Source organism: Heliangelus exortis, chromosome 11, assembly GCF_036169615.1.
Source record: "Heliangelus exortis chromosome 11, bHelExo1.hap1, whole genome shotgun sequence".
NCBI classification, from domain to species: Eukaryota; Metazoa; Chordata; class Aves; order Apodiformes; family Trochilidae; genus Heliangelus; species Heliangelus exortis.
The window spans coordinates 231,138-244,439 of NC_092432.1; the positions used below are offsets into that span (position 1 = coordinate 231,138).

The following is a 13,302-nucleotide window of genomic DNA, read 5'->3' on the forward strand; positions in this document are numbered from 1 at the left end:
CACAGCACCAGGACCCTGCAGCACTGTATTGCTCCCAGGTGGAGGTGGAGCAAGCAGCCCATGATGCTTCTCCCTGAGGACCAGTGCTGCCTTGGAGCCATCCTGCAGAGCTGTAGAAGAAACACAGCCAGAGCCCTGGCTGGCCTTTTCAGGGGCTCTCCTGGTGTTCACACCCTCGTCTGGTGGCAAACACCATGAGCTTGTCCTGGGACCTACGAGCAGCTCAGCCTGGCACAGCAGGGCTTGAGCTCCTCTCCGTTCATCCCCCATCTCTACCCCTCACAGCTTGTTGTGTGCTGGTGAGCTACCTGGAGAGGTGAGAAGCAACACAATTTTCTCTTACATGGTGAAAAGAAGCACAGAAAGCCGGTATATGAATGGTCTCAATACAATGGCACTGTTGAGGTTACAGTAAGTCTGAGATGGTATCTCTCCACCCTAGTTTGCTAGGTCGTTCTCTTTGCCTCAAAATTGGACAAAAGTCCAAGGGAGCTAACCTCTTTTCCCCAAAGACCACAAACTACTGCCTTAATCATCTCCCCACTTTATAATCCACCAGTTCTAGGGTTCATTATTATATGATATCTAGACCAATAAATCCACCTCCACAACAGCAAGGAGTATTAAAATGTCAGAGCCAAATCAGAGCCCAGCAACACCATATGTTAGCATAAAACTCCTGGCGCAACGTTAGCTCCTGCCTTGTCCTAGCAAAGATCACAATTTCTCAGGATATGACAAAATGCACTGCTGCAGATGCGACGAATGTGCATATCCAACTCTCACTCCTCTTAGGGGTCTCAGTCTTTGTCTCAGTGGCATCCTGAGACACCAAAGTCCAAAAATAACCCCTGCTGCACAGGAACACACATACCGTCTTTGTATGTCAGGCTGCTAGCAAACTTTTTGCCATGGCTGCGTGCGTAGTCCTGGAGGTTGGGGGCACTGGAGGAGCCTCCCAGCACAGTGGTGCTAAACAGGCCGGTGCATTGTGACCCTGGAAAGGCATGGAAGGTGTTAGTATCACATCTCTACTGCATGCAACCACAGAAAAGCAGGGTTAGTCAAAGAATAAAGAATGAGCTGGCCACTCCACAGGCAATCTCAGGGGAAAAAATACGCCAGATAGCATGGGGGAGGCAGTATTCCCCATCATAAATACAGTAGTGCCAAATGCACAACAGGCAGCCTAACACTCAACACCAGAAAAGTTCCTAACTCCAGCCAGGGGATTACTTTCATTTGATTTTATTGCCCTGACCTAGGAGAAGCACCCTGACACCCTTCAGTCAGCAAATATACACAGTCATGTCAGGAAAGCCATGATGCTTGATGACATGATGATATTCATGTCACAAGGTTTAATTTCTCTGCTCCTCTGCTCTTTCTCCTTGGAAAGCTCCTTTCTCTGTAGGACACCAGGAAGACAGGACTGCCCAATAATCCAACAGGGATTCATCACTCCGTCAATCGGTAAGGAAAGCAACGAGACCACAGAGCTTCCTTTCACAAGCTGCTGCCCAGATCCACTTGGTCCTATCTTGCAACTACAGAGCAGATCCAACTGTTCCATGAACCACCCTTGCAAAGCACCAGATGCACCCACAGCACAAGCCTCACTTACCCTATAGTGAGGAATATGGCATGCAAGAGGGTCTCATGCAAAGGAGGGCAACCTGATACTGGTGACCTTGGCAAATGCTGGTATTTGTTTCTCCAAGGCAGCAGGTTCTGAGAAGTTAATTGATTTTATGTGATATTTAGGTAACATGGGGCATTTGAAACAGGTTTCTTTTGACTGAGGAGCACAATCGTGAGACAAAACCTTTTTATGGGCCAGATGAAGCTACTGACTGGCTACAAATTCTCTGCTAAACCGCCCTGATGCAGCTTTCTGTGCTGAGAATACCAACTGCTAAAACAACGTTACTCCCACATATAAAAGGCTTCCAGAAACAAGCGGGCTGATCTTGTTCTACCTTATTTGCTGGTTCAGATCAAACACTGTGGGGAGCAGAGACCTTAATGCTGCTCAACCACCTAAACGAGAGGTGTTCCCCCCACAGTGTTTGATCTGAACCAGCCCCGCTCGCTCAGCATCTCCTCGCAGGCCATGTGCTTTAGTCCCCATCCACCTCCACTGCCCCAACACATGCTGACACCCCCATCCACACCATCCCTGCCCTGGAGAGCCCCAGGCAGGACAGCAGCACCTCAAACCTGCAGGGTGCAGAGGGGAAGGACAGCTGTAATCCTGCTAAGCCAGCCAAGTGTGCTGTTGGCCTTTTTTGGAGTAAGGACACACTTGTTGCCCCATGTCTGCTCCATGCTCTTCAGGACCTCAGCTCTTACTCTGCAAGGCTCCTTTTTAGCCAGAGCTTCTTTGGACAAAACACACAGATTCTGAGTTTTGAGCTATTCACAGGTAAGCTCAGTCTAAGGTGGTAGTGTCTGCAGCAGGGGATGACAAAAAGGGTTCTCATGTGCACTGAACTTAAGCAACTCCACCACTGTGACACTGCTGGTGGCCTTCCACAGGATAGGCCAGCACATATGGGTCCTTGGACAAACAGGCAAAGGACTCTTTCCCGCAGAGTCACTGATACACAAGTCTTAAAAATTTTCCTCCTTGTGCCTCAAACTGAAGCTCAGTGCTGACTTGGCATGAACTGGAATCTGGCAGAATGCAAGCCAAATTTTGTCAAGCAGCAGCCAGACTGAAGCTCCTAATTGTTCTTCCATGGCTTAAAAACAAACAAACAAGTAAACAAACAAACAAACCAAACAGACTCATTTACAGGCAGATAAAAATGGCACAGAACGTTTTTATGACTTTCTATCTTGGGCAACCTCATGCCACTACTCATTAAGCCCAGTGTTTCTGTCATCCTACAGGAGACAGAGGCATTTTGTTAGCACCCTTAAGCTAGAAGAGAATTTACAAAAGTGACTTTGTGGACAACAGCAATTGTCTACAGTTAACTCTAGGAGACCACTGCAGCCAAAGTAACCACACATATACATGCACCCTAAAGAACATAATGGTAAACTAGACATTTGGATTTAAGATGTAGCAACATTTGCTAGAAACTATTGTATGTGCTGGATCTTTTTTGTGTATATAATTTGCAGATGTACATTCAATATTTTGTTTGTTTAAAAAATGGACATCCCTTATTTCCCTATGGGAGCCTCAGCACAAAGCTTCACAGCCACCACAAATACAGCACCTGTATTGCTTGAAGAGCAAGGAGTGATTTTACCCCACTCTGAAGTGTTCTTGTGAGCAAAGAAAGATACTGAAGCTTCTCTAGGCTTCTCAGACTAGAAGCATAAACACTATTGCAGATAATCCACAATAATGCACTTGCTCCTGCCCAGGGAAAGATGGTATACTACAAAACATCCCTTTACACAGACAAAGCAAGCTGCAGCCCACTCCTTTTCCAAACAAGCATGTCAAGGCACTTTTTAAAGTACAGTAAGACACAATTCAAGCAGGTATGGCAGCAGGGTTATTAGAGGAGCTCTGCCCTGCTCCCCATTGCAGCAGAGCTAAACACCTGAGATTGTGCCTGAAGAACCAGAGAAAAAGACAGACAGCCATTACAAGGCCAGGCAAAAAGAGATAGGTTCAGCTTAAGAAAAGCTTGGAACCAGCAGGTAGTACCTGAATGAACCCCCTCATAGCACAGCTGCTGAGACAAGTCCTAAAGCCAAAGTTCAGGCTGCTGTGAGTTCTGTACCGTTTCTCTCAGAGAGAGCACATTTCAGATCCTGAAGGGGAAGAAAATAGATTTCTACAAAAGAAGCAGGAAAGGAATCAGCAAGATTCCTTTAAGAGCTTGACTTTCACAGGTAGAGAGGCACCATTATTCTGAAGAGTTCTCAGGTTAAGAGACATTCACAGAAACAGACATCCTAATAAGCAGGGATTGTGCAAGCTAGTATTGCATCATGGGTCTCTCCTGCTCAGCCCTTCTGTGCCTACAGCTGCAGGACTATATAGAAAAGAACGATGGCTGGACTGAGTATCTAGCTAGAGATTTTATTGCCACAGATCAGGTCTATCAATTCCTTCTCAAAGTTTTATCTCTGCTGAGCTTCACAGCTGGGAAAGTGACCAGCACAGGCTTCCAAGTCAGGCAAGAACCTGAAGTTAAACCTGCTGGGATCACATTTCAGATGTCATTGTCATGGAAAAGTAGTACTGTACAAGGGCTAGAGTAGACTTCTATTGCCAAAAAAAACATTCCTCAGAAACCTGGGAAGGGCTGCAGTAAACAGCTGTAATAGCTGCTATCCAGAGCACACATCTTCTGGTGCTCAGACATATAAACAGTAAAGACAGTTTGTGTGTAGCCTTTGATGTACTCAGTAACTGTCCAAGCAAATGTACTTCCCTGAGTGTGCCATCTCAAAAATTCTCACATTGATTCACAGGGACTCACAGAATAACCCCAGGTTTCTCCAAGCCTATGCAAGGCAGACTGACAGCTTACTTACTCCTGGAGGTGGTCTGTGAAAGGCAGAAGTAGATGCACTACACAAAGTAGCACATTCAAAACCCACTATGGCCAAAGCTATTGTGCCTTCATGAAACTAATATGCATCAGCCATTCCATCTTAGATTTCTCCACTGGATGGGAGCATAGCTGTCAGACTCCAGGGACACTTCCTGGCCACTCTGGAGAAAATTTCCTTTACTTGGTAAGAATTAGCTTCCAAAACAGCAGGTCATTCAGAAGTGACAAAGGAATGATCAGACTGTTCACAAGTCTCTTGGCTGCAGGATGTCCACACAACAGAGTGAAGAACTGATGAGTCAAAACTGCTGCAAGTCTACAGACCTGTCATAATGCAAAAATGGTTTTAAAGAAAAAGAAAGTGGGCCTAACATGTGGGCATTTCCACCTCATGGTGTTTATTAGTCATCTTCATGATCTAGGTTCACAGCCATCTTGAAACTCATGACAGCAAAGACAGCATTTAGTTTCCAAATAGATCTTCCTTTAGGAGAAATATTTCAGGAATAATTTAAACTATGAAGACATATTTTAGGTAAGGATGACAGGGAATGGTACTCTCAAGCACACACAGAGAACACCAAGTGCCTGAAAATATCCTCCTCTGCTGGCTACCAAGCAAAGAATGGCTAACCAGGGATTCCAGCTCAATTAGAGAGAATGCTGCAGGTAACAGATTTGGTCCATACAAGAGATGTTCATGAAACAAAGGTAGAAATAGGATAGTCTTACATAAAGAGCACCTTTCCACATAAGCTACTGTTTTGCAGAACAGAAAGCATGCTAGTTCTCATGTAACATATTTCCTTCTACCAAGTTCAGAAATTGTGTTACAAACTATAGCAATGTGGAACCAGAAGGCCAACCCATAGGTACACAGCTTGATCTGATGTTCCCATACTATAAAGGATGAAATGTGCATCTTCTGTTGCTAGAAGGTGAAGAAGAAGATCATACATAAAAGGAAATACTGCACGATAGTCTCTGCAGTGGTCCAAACAGTAATGCTAAAAGAAGACGAAACACAGAGGTAGAGATATACGAGGAACTTAAGCCTGTAAATGAGGACAGACAGATGCCCAAAGAAACACAGAGGTACAGGTGAGCAGGTTGGTTACAGGTCAAGTACAGTACCTAAGCCACTTTGCTTCATCTCAGAAGACTGCCTGGAATAAGTGCTGAAGAGGCGATAACCTCCTGATTTGGAAGAAGATTCAGATAGCACCTGCAAAGACAGACAGTATAGTCAGTGTCATGCTCTGAGTTACCCATTGGTCTCAAAAGCCTTAATACATCAATTAAAGATAAAGAAAAGTATGCCTACTCCTTAAAGTCACAATTTTCAAGAAGCATTAAGGGACTCTCATGTTAAAAATGTAACAGTGCACACTTAATTTTAATTTCACGTTTGTGTTGGGTTGTGGAACAGCGGAAACTTCAAAAGTGTGAAGGGACTTGTGTACTGAGCTCCTTGCCTCCCAAGACTCTTGCTGGAATCACTGGGACACAGGCTTCCTTCTTTAGCAGCAGGAAGGTACACCTCCTTTAACTTACTCTGTGCCTGTTACAAAGAGGCTGCATGCAATGATTGCATCATGAGTGACACAGAGATGGAAACCAGCTAATATCTCATGCCCCAACTCTCTGCTTTCACTGATTTAGAAAACAGAGAGCGAAAATGCCCGTGAAACCCCTCCAAACAGGGGGGCAATTGCTAGAGCACTTTGAAGGCACCAGCTACCTGCTGACAGTGAAGCCTTACAACACAAAATGTCCCCAAGAGAGAGAGTAAGAACAGTAAAATTAATTTTGTTACTTTAGCAAATCAGTGAACAGGACCATTCTACCTGGCAGTTTAAACACTCTGTAATAAACCCACCAGTAAGCAGGGAACTCCGAGATCTTAGATGGGCAACAGGAACAAGAAATGTGAAGCTGAACTGTGAGAAGGAGATGCTGGAGTCTAAGGGAAGGCAAAGCTGTCACCATGGCTAGGTGATCAGGTCCCATGCCACTTTGTAGCTGGTTACACTGATGCCTCTACACAGTGTGTAATCCAAGTAATTCTTGTGTTTCTCAAGCCTTTCCTTACTTTCTTTTCCTCGTGAGTTTCTCTGACCTGTGTTTCCCCTGTCCTTACTCAATGAGGGGGAGCCTGGGAGGTCTGCCTTCCAAAGTATCTCCCTAACTTCTGCAGATCCTTTCTCAGAATCAACTCAGACTCTGGAACATTAAAAGGAGCACCAGAAACCAAAACCAAGCAAAAGACCTTCATTATATCAACCAAGAGTTGATATAATGCCCAGAGCATTGTTACCTCCATGGACCCTGTTTTCCGGTTCCTGATCAGCGGTGATCTTCGCTGAATGCTGACTGGCTCGGATGACTGTGGAGACCTGGGCTGTGCACGGTCTGGCTCATCCACACCCTTCTCTTTGGAGAGGTCCTCCAGGCTGCCTCGGTCTGCTTTCTTGTCCTCATTCTGCAAATGTGGAAACATTGACACCTACAGGCATGTGGCCCGGGCAATCAGTGAAACCAGCCTTGGGTGCCCCAGCTCAAGAGGACACTGGGATTCCCGAAGACCATCCTGGCCAACCCACAGGTTGCTGGGAACAGGAGGGCAGCAGAGCCGCTGGAGCAGGAGGAGGCTGCTAGGCCCACGTTGGCTACATCCTCCGTAGCCCCAGCTCACCTCAGCCGAGGCAGGACGGAAGCCAAACCCCGTGGGCACATTCCGCTCTTCCTCACAACCTTTCACGCCAGGGCTGAAATGCAGCTCCACATGGAAACGTTCTTCTGAAGATGGGTCCTGTGAATGTGAAGCACAGGGAATGTGTAAATAAGTAAAATTCAGTCCCACTGACAGCAGAGGCCATTGTCTGGACCTGGGCCACCCGGCCATGCTGGTGCAGCACGTGTCCCACGCGCATCCTTTGCGGAAGCAACAAGAAACCACAAACATAATGGCTCTTGGTTTGTCTCATCTGAAAGGACAGCCCTTGTTAGCATAAAGCTGAGGCATTCAAACTGCTACTATTTTGTGACAACAGCCACCAGAGGACCAAAACAGAACTGGGATAGATTTATACATCCACACAAATCTAAACATAGCTGTAGTGACATGAGGCAACCAGGTGCCAATAATTGCCAGGTAGTGGGCTTGACCTCGTGTTAAGCCCACCTGTGTCTAATTAGGGCACAGTACTGCTCATGCGCAGTAGGGGCCTGCCCTAATTAGGCACAGGTGGGCTTAACACGAGGTCAAGCCCATTATCTGGCAATTATTGGCACCTGGTTGCCTCATGTCACTACACATAGCCCCTTCCTGACCCCTTCCAGCTGCAAAACCAGCACATATGGGGGCTGGGAGAGACTGGTTCCCTCATGGACCTTTAGTAAGGTTGTTCCAAGATTTAAGTAACTGTCTCTAACTTTAATTTTTCATATTTTTTTAAAGGAAGCCAGAGCTTTTACAGTATGTGGCACTAATGATGTAAACAAGTTTCACAGTCCCTACTCGGTGACAGATTTACAACACTCTCCAGAGTTCTATTCAGATTTTCTTTTTTGACAAACAGCACTAGGGAATATTTCACTTCTACTATTATAACCCCTCATCAGTTCTGTGAGTACAAGATTCTGGCTCTATAGCACACAGAGGAAAGGGACTGCTCCCCTCACACAACAGTCTGTAGTGCAGGACCAGGGTCACAGGAACTGGAGCTTAGTACATGCAGTTTGGTGCCAAACATGCTTACAGTCATCACCACCAGCTTCCACATCCCAGCTGGTTTCTAAATTATTCTCTTTACTTCCTGATGAGATCAGTACATACTTCCCCAACTATATCAAGTATATTTAAAAAAATGTGGAATTTCAGAATCATTCTTATAAATTTATGGAAAAAACTGGCAAACGTAATTTGCTTGGGTATTTTGTTGTGTTGGTTTTTTCCTACTGTTCATTTGCAATTAATATTAAGAAACAGCAAACTATTTTGTGTCAGGAAATGCCTTGAAATAGATATTATTTATTACTTAAGCTTGGAATTACTGCTCAGGGTGGCATTCTGCTCACATGCAGACTTCAAGCATAAGTCCTATGAGGAAGGGCTCAGAGAGCTGGGGCTGTTTGGTCTGGAGAAGAAGAGTCTCAGGGGAGACCTCATCACTCTCAACAACTCCCTGAAAGGAGGTTGGAGCCGGGGGGGGGATCGGGTTCTTCTCCCAGGCAGCTCTCAGTAGGACAAGAGGCCATGGGCTTAAGCTCTGCCAGGGGAGGTTTAGGTTGGATATTAGGAAGAAATTCTTTACAGAGGGGGTGATCAGGCATTGGAATGGGCTGCCCAGGGAGGTGGTGGGTTCTCCATCCCTGGAGGTTTTTAAGAAGACACTGAATGTGCCACTCAGTGCCATGGTCTGGGAACCACAGTGGTAGTGGATCAAGGGTTGGACTTGATGATCTCAGAGGTCCTTTCCAACCTGGCTGATTCTGTGATTCTATGATTCTATGCAACAAGCATTAACTGGGTTACTGCCTTCCACCTAAAACCAAAAACTAGCAGTTGTATTAATGTGTCTGTCTAGTCACAAGTGGAGAGAGCTCAGGTTACAAACTTCCCAGTGGAACTCATCTCAGGGACTGTGCTCTACATCATGGCAGGAAGGATTTTATCCTACTGCTATATCCCTCACCTTGTTGTTGTCCTCGTAGAGCATGATAACAATCTGGGTCATGTAGTTCAGCTCTGAGATAGCACTCAAATAGTCCATGGCTCTCTTCCACTGCTGGTCTTTGTTTTCCTGATATATACACACAAACAGTCGCATGGGATAAGCAACAGCAGACACTTTGAAGCATTCAATGAAATGACTCTGAGAGAGTTTGTCCCTCCATAAGATAACAACATTGTCAGGACAGAAAACACCTTGCTAAACTTGCATGAAGAGAGATGACCTTGCAATGAGGGTGCTGACAGTGAGGAGCAGCAGCACAGAGGGATAATGCAGCCACCCACACCACCCCTGCAGACACAGCCAGCTGCCAGCGCCCTGCCCTGGGGATGGAGGGAAAGCATCACCCACAGCAGGCCCCCAGACACCCTCATCCCTAAACAGCAGCCTACAGAATGGGGTCTTTCAGAGAAACCTCAAAAAAAGCACGAGGGAAAAATTTGTGCTAAACAGGGGCTCAACACAGCATCCCCTGCCACCCAAGTCAGGGATTAAAGTAGTATCACGATCACTGCCTACAGACACACTGAGCTTCCACAGATGCCTGCTAAGCAAACCCAAACGCTCAAGGCATTTCAGAACACCGTGCTTAAAAATGGGAAAATAATTCAGAAAGCCTCTCGAAGAACCTAAAGCAGAGCTTTTCTCAGGGTCTGCATGCCAGTTCCTTCAGGGAGCAGGGTATAGGAGCAAGTGACGGTGGGATCAGATGAGTTAGTCTCCTCAAAATATGCCATCTGTCCCTCTGCAGAGGGACAGCACTCCTATGCATTTGCAACCTCAGGTCACTTTCTCTGTAAGCAAACCTATTTTCTTGACTTAGAATTACAATGTCACTAAGTAACAGGGACCAAGCTCTTGAACTAAAGGGCTGAAGGAAGCAGGGAGAGAGAAATTCCCTCACCCACACTGCCTCATACAGCAGTATGCCTACACAGAAACCAGCAGGACAGCTCTTGGAGAAAACATGCCCCTGTACAAGCACAGCAGGCAGTGCCAGGACTGAGGAGGACCAACCCTCCTACATGTCGGAGAGGTGGGAAGCTTCAGCACACAAACACAGCAGAGACAGGGCTGGTCAGAGGCCGCTGGTGCGCATCACTGCTGGGGGAGCCGGCTAGAGAGGCAACCTACACACACTGTCCACCTTGGGATGGGCCACTGAGAAAAAACAGGGGAGCTTACTCTGTGAGCATTGCTGGGACACTTACATCCAGGAGCCCCCCATAGCGGAAAATACTGAGCAGAGAGTGCACATGGCTCTCACTGGTGAAGTAGAGCCGCGTCCGAACGTGGCGACCTGGTGACAGAACTCCTCTTGAGTACCTTGAACCAAAATCAGCTCAGTGTTACTCACAGCCTGACAACGAATGTCCATCTATCATACAACAGCATTTCTGCACACTAAACAGAATAAAGTAACCCTGCACTGGGAACTGTCAAAGAGCAGCAGGACAGACCAAGCAGTGAGAGCACTGGGCACAGAAGCAGCAAGTTTTGTGTATCACCCTAACAGATACATGTTGGGGCAGAAGTGGCCTCATCACACCAGCACTTGTCCCTTGCAGAGACAGGGATGAAGGCACCACAATCCAACTACAGTGGGTTTAAGCTTCTGTGGCACCATGCTCCCACTCAGCAAGCAGTCTCACTGTGCTTTACCACTTTCCTTCCAGTTCGAGAAGCATCAATGTGCCTCCCTCTCTGTGTGTCCTTCAGTGCATCCTTCCACACCAGCACTCTTATGGTGTGGCTCCCACACACTGCACCAAAGCTGCCCTCCCCACTATCAGCAGCATGCAGCACAATCCTTACAAGGGATGTAGTTTGTTGACAGACTCATCTTCATGGGTTCTCTGTAGGTCCAACTGGATCTTTTTAATAAGAGGAAGACAAAAGCCAATAGCAATCTCCAGTTTCTCCTCTTTATTGATGCCATATTCCTGCAGAAAAAAAAAAACATAATAGATATCCCTGAGCCCTGGTTCTTTGCCACATCCTCACATGAGAGGAGGCTGGACTTGACCTGTCCACAAGCATCACCACAGCTAGGCAAGGACAGAAAGGGAAACATCACTCAGCACCTTCCTTTCTTTTTCCCCTACATAACTGCACAGGGTAACAAAGGACAGAGACTCCTTCAAGAACCCCAGGCTGTCTAGACATGATGGCTATTTGCTAAGACAAAATCTGAAGTGCTATGCTGGAAATAGCCAAATTGCATCTCATCAGGAACACTTGAAAACGTTTAGACAATCACTCCTGCTCTACGTGAGCATAAGTGCAATTGGGTCTTCTTGGCAGAAGCTCATCCCATATAAACAAAGCATTTCTGCCTATGTGGCCCTCCTTCCCCCTCCCATGTTCATGGGTATGAACTTTGAGAAGCAAGCTAACTTTGCACAAGCTAACTTTGCACACTGAACAAGTTCTAGTTTGACATGAATAACAAACCTGCTCTATAGAACAAGCCTTTGCTTTAACACAGAAATCTCTCTTTCCCCTACAATGTGAAGAATGGTATGCCACTACAGCACATGCACTCAGCTCAAAGCTGTGCTGTAACACACTATGAAGAGCATGGAAAAGCTTGGGTCAGCTCTTCACTACCCTGACAGTCAGAATCCTCATCCAGGAAGCAAGACCTCCCACAACCTAGTTTTGGACTTACACAAACATTAAGTGATATATCTGAGAAATACCTGTGATATGCTGCCTTGGGAGTTAATGTGCATGAGAACTGAAAAAAGGCAGAGAGGGAGAGAGTCAGACACTGACACCACAGACATCGTCACACATACCTGGGGTATGATCACATCTGCCAGGGCTTTGGAGAGTTTGAAAAGCTCAGCTGTGCCTTCCAGTTTCAGTGCACAATTGTGCTGCACATCATACTTGATGCAGTCGTAGATATCAGGGATCTTGCTGATGTCGTAACGTCCATTCTTCATGCGGAAATCTCGCTCCAGCTTACTCCAGCGCTGCAGCATCAGTTCTAAAGTCTCACTGTGGTACAGCTGCAGGTCTAAACAGGGAACACCAAACCATGGTCACACCCCGACTACTTCTATGTAGACTTCAGGTAGACTGACTTTTCCCTGCAGAGAAGGGCTCTGATTGTTATGTCACCCATAGAAACCCCAGACTGGAAATGTCATTGGACCTGTTACAGAGAGTTTTGACCTGCAGCAAAAAGCTAGTTTTGAAGTATTTGAGAAATGAGAAACTGCTTGTGTTGGTTTATATCTGACATAAATCACGTGAGATGTCCCACAGAAGAGTTTTTTAAAACTTCTGCAGCACCCTTAGGATATTTTTTAGAGAGGAGCAAATTGTGACTGGAAAACTTGCTGTTTATATTCTCGAGCTCCCCTCCAAGAAATGCTTGAAAAAATCAGGCTATACCACTGCTGTTGACACTCCAAACTCAAGCTGCACATACCATTACCTTTACACTACATCTCTCTAACAGTAGTTGAAAGTGGAGCCTTCTACACCAATAGCAGATACAGCATTTAACTTTAAAATTCCTTTGCTACAGACACAAACATAAACCACAGTGGTGTTTGGGAGCTCTGAAGATATAACAGTAAATGAATCTGCTCCAGACCCTTTTCAGTTCTGACGCTCACCTGCAGATTTTGGGTCTTCCAGACGTTTTTGTATCTGGGAGGTGAGATTCTCAATCAGGGTGAACACCTGGTTACAGACCTCTACTGGATTCTGGATAAATGTCATGGAGTTGAGCAGAGAAGCACTTCCTGTAGGTGCTAGCTGAGAGACAACACCAGCAGAGATTAGCCAGCATCTTTACAAACCAGGAACACAAAATGCCGTTCGCAGTTGTGCCACTTTCTGATTAGGTACAAAAGTTGTGCTCCCAACTGAGCATAATAATCTGGCCTGTTCCTAGAGGTAGTTAGGCATGTTTTAAAAACTTCCTCAAGTCCAAACTCAAAGGGAGTAAAAAACTGCTCCTATCACATCAGATACACCTACAATATTCACTGTCATCTCACTTTGCATCTGTGTTTGAGCAG

The 13,302-nt window shown here is 46.0% G+C and overlaps 1 protein-coding gene across 23 annotated transcripts in view; it reads right to left on the reverse strand.

Annotated features, from left to right (window-relative positions):
- The window catches only part of PPIP5K1 (diphosphoinositol pentakisphosphate kinase 1), a 43,515-nt gene that overhangs the window by 13,726 nt on the left and 16,487 nt on the right, over positions 1–13,302 (reverse strand). For 13 of the 23 annotated variants that reach the window (XM_071753991.1, XM_071753987.1, XM_071753988.1 and 10 more), the window contains exons 19-27: positions 12,895–13,036; positions 12,064–12,287; positions 11,078–11,205; positions 10,474–10,588; positions 9,224–9,331; positions 7,222–7,338; positions 6,844–7,008; positions 5,661–5,751; positions 875–997 (exon numbers count right to left, since the gene is read on the reverse strand). In XM_071753991.1, the coding sequence (XP_071610092.1) occupies positions 875–997; positions 5,661–5,751; positions 6,844–7,008; positions 7,222–7,338; positions 9,224–9,331; positions 10,474–10,588; positions 11,078–11,205; positions 12,064–12,287; positions 12,895–13,036 (1,213 nt within the window). The remainder of the gene's footprint in view (positions 1–874; positions 998–5,660; positions 5,752–6,843; positions 7,009–7,221; positions 7,339–9,223; positions 9,332–10,473; positions 10,589–11,077; positions 11,206–12,063; positions 12,288–12,894; positions 13,037–13,302) is intronic. The other 10 variants (XM_071753992.1, XM_071753994.1, XM_071753996.1 and 7 more) reach the window with 3 other exon arrangements.